The sequence below is a fragment of the Passer domesticus genome, chromosome Z (assembly GCF_036417665.1).
Source record: "Passer domesticus isolate bPasDom1 chromosome Z, bPasDom1.hap1, whole genome shotgun sequence".
Taxonomy (NCBI): Eukaryota; Metazoa; Chordata; class Aves; order Passeriformes; family Passeridae; genus Passer; species Passer domesticus.
In genome coordinates, this window is record NC_087512.1 from 10,929,296 (window position 1) to 10,941,513 (window position 12,218).

General features: G+C 46.4%; 1 protein-coding gene across 2 annotated transcripts in view; it reads right to left on the reverse strand.

The window, feature by feature from the left end:
• NPR3 (natriuretic peptide receptor 3) overlaps positions 1-11,930 on the reverse strand; it is a 45,398-nt gene extending 33,468 nt beyond the window's left edge. The window contains exons 1-3 of one of the 2 annotated variants that reach the window (XM_064403384.1): positions 10,104-11,930; positions 5,436-5,558; positions 1,351-1,517 (exon numbers count right to left, since the gene is read on the reverse strand). In XM_064403384.1, the coding sequence (XP_064259454.1) occupies positions 1,351-1,517; positions 5,436-5,558; positions 10,104-10,806 (993 nt within the window). In that variant the 5' untranslated portion in view covers positions 10,807-11,930. The remainder of the gene's footprint in view (positions 1-1,350; positions 1,518-5,435; positions 5,559-10,103) is intronic. The other variant, XM_064403383.1, reaches the window with a different exon arrangement.
• Between the last annotated feature and the right edge of the window lie 288 nt (positions 11,931-12,218).

A 12,218-nucleotide genomic window follows, 5' to 3' on the forward strand; every position in this document is an offset into this window, starting at 1 on the left:
ACCAACCACAAAGGCACATAGAAGGTTTTCAAAGGGCATAGCTTGCTAAGTGAAATTTGCAAAAGGACACATGGAGAGAAAAGGGAGCAACAGCACAAATTGAAGTCCCATGGCCTTCTTCAGAACTCATTTAGCAGGTTCTTCACAGCAGCACCTTGAAACTGTGAGGTGGGGTTTCTCCATTAACCCAAGACAAAACATGCCAACAAAAGACTAAGACTAGATTTTGAAAGTATCACAGGAATAATATAAACCACTGTTGTGATTCAAATTTAACATTTCAGGTAAAATACTTAAATGAAATACAATAAAGTTCTAAGAAACACATGTTTTCTAAAGGTAGTCAAAGTTATACAATAAACTGCAGGAAAGGTTATTAATTCTTTAACATAACATTCAAGCACAAGGTGATGAACTAAAGATGGACACTATGCTTAAAGCAAAAGGGATGAGATGGAAACCTAAGTGAAAGCTGGAAAGTGAAGGGTTTGGGTTGCTTTTTTGAGTTTCAGGCTCTCATTTCCTACAGAGACCAAACTCTCTTCAAGCCTCTTTTCTCTATAAGAGTATTTGGAAAGTTGATACTGCACTATGGAGAAGGCTGACTGCCTGGGAACTACTTGTATCAGCATGAAGAAATCCCTGCAGGTATTTGCTATGCATTCTTGCTTCCACAGATGACTTTTCTATGAAAATGCCAAATGAACTAGCTTAGCATTAGCTCAGCACTAGCTCAAAAGTAATTTTCAAAAGCATTTTCCTCCTACATTTTAAGAGGTTAAAAAAAGGCATAGCTTCCCATGTCCACCTCTGGAAGACACTGGCATTCCCCAAGGCTTAAAACAACTCAAGGACTGTTGATGTTCTAGACAGTTCAAAATAAAACCAGCAACTACTTAAAGATTATTTTTTGAGAAATAATACCACTTTTCTCACTCACATCATTGTATGCAATACAGATAGTGTGACTTTCTGAGACTGGATTCTAAAAAATAAATTTAATTATTAGGAGAAAACAAAAAAGAAGGCTGTATTTCTTTGCCTGTTAAAAAGACTTACCGGTAGTAGTCTTGAGAGACACCTGCCTTTGCCCAACCTATCTGCTGATGAACAAAGAGATGAGCATAGGACAATTGGTCATGGATGCCGGTGCACAGATATAGTGCACCTAGACCAAGCCTATCCTTGTAATTTGCAGTATTTACAAAAAAAAAAAATTATATGTGCAACAGTACAATTTGAGCGACTGAGCCCAGGTGATTCTGTCTGGTAAGGTCTCACTGCCACTTCTGCTTTAATTAGGACCATGTTTTTCAAGATGCTATGACTTGACTGTCATCAAATACTTACATAGTCATCTTCATGAAGACCTTGCTTCTGAACAGAACTTTTCACCTCCAGGGAAAACTTCTCAAACTCAGGCTTCACAGTCCTCAGCAGAGTGACAGTTTGGAGGTATGAGTATGCTTTCTTGGCTTCAAGGTCATGTTTGTCTCCTCTTCTCCAGGAGCCATTTCCTAAAGAGGAAAACAAGCATATTTCCAAACTAGGTACATTATGGGATTCCTTTTTCTACCCAAAAGTCCCCTTTTCTGATCACTAGAGGGATGGTAAAGTACAAAGGAGAACAGATGCCTCCTCAAGCTGTGCAGGAAACCAGGCAGCGAGGAATAACTAAGAAGTAAATGTGCAAACCAAAGGACAACTCTACTCCCATGATGTGTTTGCTTATTTTAAAAGGGTGGAATAAATCCTAAGTGTGAGATGGCATCTTGGAGCCAAACACATACGCCAGATCAAAAAGCAGAGGTATTTAATTTAGAAAACGTGAGGGAGGATTCGTGCACAAAGTTTTGTTACACGCCACTCCTCCTGGACGGTCAGAAAGGCACCAGTAAAGTCAAGAGCATGATCATCACCCTGAATGGGAGGCACATGGTGCAGCTCTCCCACTGTGGTCAAGGACAAAACCATGTGTGCCATGGCTGCCAGACCAGCCCTGCTTTTAATGGGAAAGGAATACATAGAAATAAAATGGAATCCTGCACCCACGCTGTATTTACACGTGTTTTGTGTCACAGCAAGGGAACAATTTAACTCAGACCACCAGTAAAGAAACCACATTTTTAAAAAGCAGGATAGCTGATTGGTTGTTTATTAGGAAATAAGTCCTTCTTACAAACATATCCTGGCCTTAGCAGGCCCTGAGATCCTGATCCAAAACTTCAGGAGGTCAGTGAAAAGGTTTATGCTGTTCTGGAGTAGGTTTTGTGCTATTTGATGTTAATGATAACTAAAAAAGGTTAGAGGGAACAGTGGTAGCCCTAAGCAGTGAGCCTTTAAATGTTTACAAGTAATTAAAAGCTAGACAGCCTTTATTTTTTGAACAACAGCAACAAACCCCATTATGGCTAAATGAGCCAAGACAAAACTAATGCTAAATTCCCAAGGTGACCCAGAGCCACACAGGAACCTGAAATCAGAGAAGATGTGGTTATTTTGCTTGGATTGAGGACCATATTGTCATTGTGTCATTGGACAAGGAAAAGCAAGTTGTAGAGACATAATGGGAGATGGAGTACAGGTGAAAAACCCACGGTGCTCCCTGCACAGTGCTTCCCAGCTACATCACACAGCTGCAAGAACAAACTCTTGGACCTGAAGCAGGTAAACAGAGCTTGCTTTTTGTCCTCCCAGCACTGCTGCTGGGACTTAACTGGTGATTTGCTCTGCTTCCTCAGAGAGCACAAGGGAAGGAGTAAAGGCCCTGCACTACTCTGGGGGATAAGCCCTTTCTCCTGCAGTTTTTGGGTCCAAGACAGCTCCTGTCAGTCCCCACACAAGGCAGGAGACACAGGAGCACCTTTCCCACATCTCTTGTCCACCCTTGGAAAGCCTTATTTACCACAGCCCAGCACCACCTAGGACTGTAATCTTTAGACACAGCAGGAACTTTGCTACTTTTTTAAGTGATATAATTTTTTTAGGAAGGAGTTCTAGATACATATGCCTTGGTTGAGGTATTTATTTCCCAACACAAGGTCAAAATCACTTACACAGAACCATATTCATCACACCCAATGGAGACACTGGATAGCAGCTAACATCCCACTGCCTGGTTTGGCCACTCTCTCCCCTGCAGAGCCTGCACCTGACCTCTTCACTGCTTTCACAGAGAAGGAAATGTACATCTCGCAGTTGTAGGCAAGAACACCTTGCTACCTTCCCCAAAAGAGTACAAGCCTTGCAGAAGCCTCAAAGCTGAACAGCTTCTGCCCCAGCTGGGCACCTGCATGTTGGAGGTGCTGGATTCAAGGAGTACAGCAGAGACTACAGCACGGAGGGCTTTGCTATAGCTTTGCATTTGCAAATGGACACAGCTAAAAAGCATGAGATTATAGACATTGAAAATACATAAATAAATAAAAAAAGTGGTAGTGCCAGTAGAACATAACTTTCTGTCCTGGACACTATACATCTTTCTTCTTTAAATCCCGAGACTGGGACTGGGGAAGGTTCACTTGCATAACAGCGTTCCTAGAATAATTTACATATTTAAATTCCTTCATGGAGTATTTTGTGGGAGGTCATCTTGTTACAACACTTGTGTACAATTATTGCAGTCTTGGCATTTAATAAGCCTGGTCTTCTGAAAAATTAGAAATATTCAGAACAGAGGGCAACAACAAACTGCAATAAAGTCATCTGAACACAAACACAGTGCCAATTGCCCAATCACACCCACCCTTAGGTTTTATGAAATACAAAACCTAGTATCACCAGGCACTGGGAAAAAGGATTTTTGGGAGCATTTCTCTACACTTCTCTTGTGTTTGCTTTTCACATGCAATGACTATGTGTGCAAAAGTCAACTTCTGGTGCACAGTCATTTCACACTACATGGGAAACATATCCACAAGCAGAAAATTGGTTTAAACCAAATTTCAGGAAATGCCACATTTTTACTCTACATCAGAAGCCAGACATTTTTCATCCCTCAGAAAAGCTACAAGAACACTGGACTACCTGTGATGCAAAGGAGGGTAGTAATGAGGCTCCCACATTGGCTGTGATCTTGACCTACAACTTCATGTTTTAGATACTTGAGTGATTTACTTCTTACCTGGCAAAATCTGGCATTCTTTAGCCAGTCTTGATATATGTAGCAGAATCTGTACTTCTGTACATATCTAGATCTCTGAATTGATACAGTTACATACCTTCATTAAACAGTGCGTCACACAGCGATGTTCACTGCGAAATAATTTCAGGGGTAGTAGATGAATAACAGAAAGCTTATGCAAAAGAACTTCCAGTTAACAGATTAATTAAAAAAAAATTATCCTTTTTTAAATTCAGTTGTTTCTGTTGGACAGACTTTGCAGCTTTAAGAATATAAACCCCCACACTTTGCCTTTTTTCTCAGCTTCTACTAGTTTTTAACTTGAAATGTTATTGTAGTGGATTAGTTTAAGCAGTCTGCATGGATGAAATTATTTTCTTTACATCTGCAAAAGAATCTGCTCCTTTTAAGAGCCACATTATACTTCAACAAAACTTGCCCCCGCTTCAGCCATCTGATGTTTGACCTCAACAAACACATAGCTGCAATATTACTTTGAATTTAGGTGAGACAGCTGCACCAGCTGAGAGCAGGTATAGTCCCTGCCATGCACTGATGCAACATGCAGTTACAATTATATTTTGGTACACAGGTTTTGGTATATTAGGTATATTTCAAAAAGAAAATGCATTTAATTTACATTTTGAAGTCATATTTTAGTTTGACAAAAATGACTCCTTTTACTTATGGGTGTAAACAGCCACTTTTATTCACACTGCTCTAGAAAATTTGGACTGCCTGTGTCCCATCCAGTGCCTTCCCTTTAAGACAGCATGTCTGAATACTTTTGCAGACAGAGTCTGCGATCAAAAAAGATAAATAAATTAGATGTGTAAGTGTCCCAGCACAGAGGTGATTTCTGAAGACCCAAACCTTGCAGCCACAACGGTGGCTGCTGCTAATTACTCCTTCCAGCCATCTGCTCAGCCCACAGGTCACCAGGCTGCCAGGAATGCCCCTACCCTGAGAGCAGTCACAAGGCTGGGGATGGTGTAAGTCACCTAGACCTGAGAACACACTGCATAATGGGGTACCCACACCATAACCAATGTCTCTGTCGGGTGCTACTTCCCCAAAAATTAATTACTGTAGCATATTTGGCATCTTGTTACCCACCCAGTAGCAACTACAGCCACTTGGTCTGTTTTATTTCCTGTAACACCATAGCCCAAGTGGAAGATAACTGCAACAACAGGGAGAGACAGTGGTGTTTTCTGGGACTCAGTGCTATGTGTTTTGAGGCTAACAAATCTAAAAATACCTCCACGCTTACAAAACACTTTGCAACACACTTGGGCAAGAAAAACATTACCATATGATGAGCTGTTGAAGAGTTCAATATTGAAGAAAGCATAGTCCCCATTGGTCATTCCTTGCCGATGAGCAGCCAACATGATGTTCCTGATAGTGTCACCACTGGCACACATGATTACAACTGGAAGAAAATGAGAAATACAGATAAGAAGCAGCTCAAGAACTTCAGAGAACAGCCTGTGAAGCAAGAATGCTGCCAGAGACACTGACCCCAGCTGTCCCCACAGTTTTGCAACAAACATGAAAACACAGATTGCAAACAAAGCTGATTTCCCAAAGAGCTGGCAAGACAGGTAGTGAACACAGAAAGGCTTCCTCTTTCCTTGTCTCCTCTGAAGATAATTAAATAGATCCTCTGTGTGATCTGGGTTTTTACCACTGCAGAATGTCGTAAGTTCTGGCTCCAAAGTTCTTTACATGTACTTGTAGACTAGACCACAAGCACAAGCTTCTGTTGTTATTTCTAAGCAGACATAAGATGAAGATGGAGATACCATGACTTACCCTTTCAATTTCCATTCCATTGAACAGTTTGATGTAGACTGAATTTCCTACACCTCAGCTACCTAATATGTAGGTATCTGGCCTAGACTTCGCTGCCTCCCTGCAATTAAGGGAGAGCAGCACCTGTGCAGCAGGGACAATGGTATGAATCTTTCCAGAATATGACTTCCACTCCAGAGACCATGCAATAAGCCTAGGCAGCTTGTGATGGGATGCCTAATGTTAATAAATGGAAAAACCAAGCTGCATTGTATAAGTATGAAGATTAAAGGTGGGTACAAGCACCACAGAGCCCCATTTATCCTGGGCCAACAGCTAAGCAGAGGCTCTGCTGCTACGATGAGACCTACAAGCCCACAGGTTTTCCCCTGTGTGGGCACCGTGACCCCCACTGTGATGATTGTGGTTGCTAGGTCTCTTCCCAGATCTGCTGGGCAGGGGGACTTCTGCCCTTGCTACTCCTTCCTTCTGCAAAAGGAAAGGAGATTCCCAACAGGTGAGGTCTTCAACATCGGGGAGAAAACTCCCACATGGAGCAAGTTACACTACAAGCTTTTACACCAGTTTACAAGACTACAGGTATGAAGATCCTGCTATCAGAGTGTGCTTCAGGACCGTATCCTAAAGCAGAGACATAAGAGATCCTGTCAGAATGGTGATTCAAAACCAACTGCACGCACGTTTCCAAGAACGCCGTCACGCATGGCAGGACTCAAAAGCTGCAATAATGTACGCAAATATTTTCAACCCAACAATAAAAATTAATCAAAACCACATTCAGCTCTTCTGGGTGGAAGTGTTTTCTATTATAAGAAATGAAAACGCCAAACAGGCCAAATCTTTTCGCACACAATGAATCTTCTCCCATCGCCTTTCTGGTTGGATGCCATCACAGGCACAAACCTCCAGATGTGCCGCTGGGGTGAGTCATATTAAAGTACAACCCCACGCTTCAGGAGAATTATACCATGCATAGCTCTGTCCTACTGATTATGGCAGAGTAATATAATAATTTCCAGAGCAACAGAGCAAGACATATTTCATGATCATTGTGAAGTATATTAGCATGAAGGAAAACGAACAAGAAAAAAATTTTCTTACAATAAAATTCGGACCAAATATTTTCCAGATGCACATCAGGAATGAATTTGTCTCACTGTTCTTAATTTCAGTATAGGTGAGAGATTTCCTTTTGAAATGTTTCCTTGATGCCCTCCCAATTCTTCCTTGACTCTGCCTTTGTAACTCACTTCTATCATAAAACTGTAATCTGTAGATGGAATCAAAGGGATTCCCACAACACCAATAAAAGACGTTGAGCAAAAGGAATAAAAGAAAGAGAGTGTGTGGGGAACTACTTTAACATACATTAAATCGTATTTTGTATGCCTTTAAAGGAATGTAAGGGAAGTAATATTAACTGTTTGGAAGGGGTTTCTAACCCAGCAGGAAAGATTACATATCTCAAGATTCTGAAGCAAATAGGCTATGGATATGTTTCTCACAATCTTCAAAAAATGCAAATTATGTGTTTAATTTGCGTCTGTACCTTACCATGGTGTACATACAAGCGTGTATGTGCAAACCCATACAAGGTGTTCTCCCACCACTATAACACACACAGACCACAGGAAGTAATTCTAATACTAATATGCTGAATTTATTGACTAGGATTATTGGCTCTTCCTGAAAAGACTTTAGAGTTTAATTCCAGTTTAAAGGAGTAAGTGTAAGGTATATATTGCTGCACACATACCTTGGACTACGTGCTTATACATTAAGCACAGGCCTGCATTTGTGAACCTTACAGTAAACCTGACCTACAACATGAACTCTGCAGCAGGCTTACCTGAGCCTATAAAGAAGCCTGAACTACTAATCAAACTAATTTTAGACAAGCACTTAACTTTAATTATAATATTTTCATCACTATTTTTTGTGGCTCCAAGACTTCAGTCATTTCACATGGCTCCAGGGACTGAACACACAGTCCCTGGTACACAGGAGTGAATGGCTGACTGTGCCTCTTCCTCCCAGGCATCTGAGAGGTCAGTGCAAACCCCCAGCCAGCAGCAACCTAACCCCTGGGGCCAGCCTCCATCCTGCTTCCCACAGGACAGCTGGTGGGGCAGTTTCTGTCCCAGCTGTGGGAGAGTTTCAAGGAAGAATCCTGTATCTGCTCAAAAGCCCACTCCCGTAAGGGAGTTCAGAGAAGGCTGACCTGTCAGGTGGGACCCCAAACAGCAGCAGTCTCTGAAAGCCAGAGAAGGTCAGGACTTAGAGCCAAGGACAGCATCACAGCAGGTGACACAGGAGTCATTAAAAACTGGAAACCAGCCAAGGAAAAATATTTCTAAAAAGTGCTCTGGACAGTGTGCTGCTGCCCACAAGTCCTGCTGTCCTGCTGGGGGGATCTCCAGTGAGTCTCCAGAACAAATAAAAACTTTGACTGATCTTCAGACCTCATCTGATGCACCCTCCACATGGTGTAGAACTCTTAAAATATTGTGGTAACCTGAAGGATGCCATGAGCAGCAGGGCCAAAGGAATCTGCCAGGTGAGTCCTGCAGTCTTTAAGGTCAGAAAGGCACAAGTGGAAGCTGGAGGGCCCCACTTGAGCGGCAGGAGTCAGAGAACAAATAAAGTGGTGAGATGGAAGGAGGGACCCCACAGAGCACAATAGGGAGAAAGAAGAGGGCTGCTTCTGTTCAGTCATTTGCAAGTTGCAAAAATTGTGAAAGATCAAATGTCTCAACTCAGCATAGCATTTCAGACCAGGCTGAAAGCATGGTCTGACTGTCAGCATGGTGTGAAGAGTGGGGCTGGGGTGAACACTTGTCTTTTCCTGCCGTAAGCATGCTGTAATTCTCTCAGCATCAGGAAAGCCACACACACACACTTGACAAGCATCTTTCCCCACACTGTGGTTTCCTCCAGCACTGACACATTTATTTCTCTCCATTCATTCTATTTCCCCAAATGATACTTAAAAGGAAAGCTCTATTTAAAGCACCTGCTTCGGTGAATAGGGAATTAAAAGCCCTATACTGTTAGACCTCAGTTCTCACACACTCCAGCACGTTAATGATTTCACAGCAGCGTAACACCAGCAGTGCAAGGCTGCTCCATCCACAGCCTACAGCACCATAGTACCAGTTCTGCCTGCCACACACAGCACGATCTTTATCTTCCCAATTCTGATGCTATTTTAACACTCTACAACAAGATATGCAAGAATTGTACAAAGGGCATTGTACACCCATGGCTTTCTTGGAAAATACCTAAGGACTTTAACTACACCCTCCAGTTCACTCCTAGAATACATATTTTCCTTTTGCATTACTTACTGGAGAAGTCTGTGGCTGGTTAAGACCCTCTAACAGGATAAATGTTTCTGATAAGCCTATATAGCTACACATTGCTAGGCAATATCTTACTTTAAAGCACATCTAACTACAGAACTGCATGTTCCAAAGCACTTTGCTTTGCTGCTCTGTGATGCAAAGCCAGTTCATTCGGCCCAGACATGACTGTCCCAGATGTTTTACAAGCCATTTATCTCCACGGTGTCTTGCTAACTGTTGGTGACAATTTCACGGCAAGCACTCAGGTGTTTCGCATGCACACATTCTCTGAAATCGCCATTTCCCCTAAATGCATCTATTATTTACGAGGTACTCGACGGGGTTCGAGGGGCAGAAGCCGTGAAAAGGTCTCCCGCTGCCAGGCACAGCGGGGTGAGAAGAAAACATCTTTGTTTAGTCCCTGAACTTACACAGTGTCACTGCAAAAATCTCAGAGAGTAAGCAACAGATTTGCTGCTCCGCAGACGTGGATAATTTGGGTAAACCCGACCGCCAGCAGAAAGCTGATTTCTTACAACGCCACAAAGTCCTCCTAAGGTGGTCCCCGAGGGCAAGCCGCTCCCTACGCCGTCGGGAGGCAAAACTCTACCTCTGTGGGCAGAGTTTTCACTCCGGGCTGCTGTTCCCATCCGTCGGGGGATGCCTGGCTCCGGGCTGCCGTCGCAGCACCGCAGCGGGTTTCTCCACAAGCCGTGACTCTTCCCCTCCCGCAGGTCCTTCCCTCCGCGGCATTCCCACCGCCCCAGCCGCCCCGAACGCCACGGAGGAGCCCTGCCGGGCACCCCGCCGCCACTCACCCCTCTCTCCCGTCTGGAGGGCGCGGACGACGTCGTCGATGTCGAGGTGCCGGCTGGTCTCGTCGAAGCTGTGCACGGCCATGTGGAAAGCCTCCTCCTGGAACACCACATGGACGCCCTCCATGGCGAAGTAGCAGCTGCGCTCGGGGTTGCTGTCGCTGTAGAGCAGCGTGGCCCGGTTCCACTGGTGGTGGCGGAAAAGGGCCAGCAGCATCTCTCCCATCTTGGCGTAGGCGGGCGCGACGCGGGTGAGGTGCGAGTACTCGCCGCCCTTGGCGCCGAAGCCGGCGGCCAGCGCGCCCGCCGACAGCATGGGCACGTCCCAGTGCGCGGCCAGCCGCGCCACCGGCGCCGCCGCGTACTCGCACACCGGCCCCAGCAGCAGGTCGGGGCGGCGGCGCTGCAGGGCCACCATGTCCACCAGGCTGAACAGGGCGCGGTTGCCGCACGCCGAGTCCTCGTAGGTGAGCTGGAAGGCGTAGCCGGGCGGCAGACCCGCGCCGCTCTCCCGCAGGCTCCGCACCGCGTACTCGATGGCCGGCCGCACCCGCCCCAGCGAGAAGAGGTAGGCGTCGTCCTGCGGCAGCAGCACCAGCACCCGGATCAGCTTCTCCTCCTCCTCCTCCTCGCCCGCGGGGCCGCCGCCCAGCGCCGCCCGCGCCGCCAGCACGCAGCAGAGGCTGCCGAGCAGCCAGGGCGGCATCGCGCCCGCCCCCCCGGAGACGCCCGAGCTCCGGCAAACTTTTCGCCCCCCCTTCCCCGCCCGCCTCGAAATTGTTCGGTCGTGCTTTATTTCTCAGGTGTTTGGCGGATTCACAACCTGCCCCTCCCCACCCCGCTGGCGGGTCACGGACGGAGCATCTCGGCTCTGCTTTTCTCGTTCTCTTATAGATGGACGACTATTACTACGATCACTTTCCCCCCACACGCCGGATCCCCCCGCGGGGCTGCCGGGCTGCGCCCTCCCCGCTTAAGTAGCGCGGGAGCGGCGGCGGCGTCTCCGCACGCCCGGCGCGGCGCGGCCGGGTTTGTGCGCAGGGAGGAGCCGGCCCGGGCGCTCCCTCCGCCCGCCCCCTCCCTGCGGCCCCCCCGCCCCGCACACCTCCGCGCCCGCGCGGGGGGTGTCCTTATCGCGCACATCTGGCACTGCTGTTTGTGTTTCGCCTACCTTCCTGCTCGGCTGCTGCCCTCCCTTGCCAAGCGAGTCCCCGCAGTCGGGCCCGGGGAGTGAAGGATCCTATTGCACTTCCATTTGTTTCTTAAATATTTTTTGGGGGTTGTTACAGACCGCTTAAGATGTCCTTTACTGCTTGAGGAAGGCTTTTGAGGCACCCCGAGGGTTCAGGGATTCGGCGCTCGGCAGGGCTGGGGGATTTGGGGAAGGAGGGGCTGCAGCATCAGCACCAGGGGATGCAGCCTGACGTTCGCTGCGGCAGGGCACCAGCCCGGCTGCCCTACTCCCATCCTCACCCGGAAAGGTGCCCATGCACACCATTAGTCTGCGGGAAAGTTGACAGTGGATCTGTGGCCCCTGCCTGTGTCCCTTTGGGATCTTTCTGAGCCCCCCCGTGCCCCGTAGATACCGTGTTTTGTCATTTCCCACTGTATCGAGAGATTCAGTTTCGTGCCCCAAGCAGCAGAGGTTAATGTCAGTGAAGGAGAGGTCTTGAGATTATTTTACTGGGGAAAAAAAAATCTTTTGGAATTACTGGGGCAACACTGCCTAGTCCTAAGAGCATCACTGTTGAGTTCTACTCACTGGCCTAAAGCTGCTATGCTTTAGATTTTGTTAGCCTTTTCTGGAATAAAGTGATGTGAAATGCGAAAGATGTGTTGTGAAAGAGGCTTTGGAACACCTGATGCTTTTTGACTGCAAATCCTAAAGGATGGTGCTCTGTGGAGCTTTGTGTGCCCGGTAGCAGCACGCATCCTGAAAGCCAGAGCAGGGCTGCACAGTTTGATGTTTTATGGTTGCTAGAGAGTGCCAGGTTTCTGTTTGAAAGGGGAGAGAACTGCTCCTGGCTTTCCAGAAGGGGTTTGTTTAGCTCAGCACAGAGGTCGTTGTCAGGGCAGTATGTGTAAACTTAACTTTTGTTGCTGCCTTCACTGTGCAGG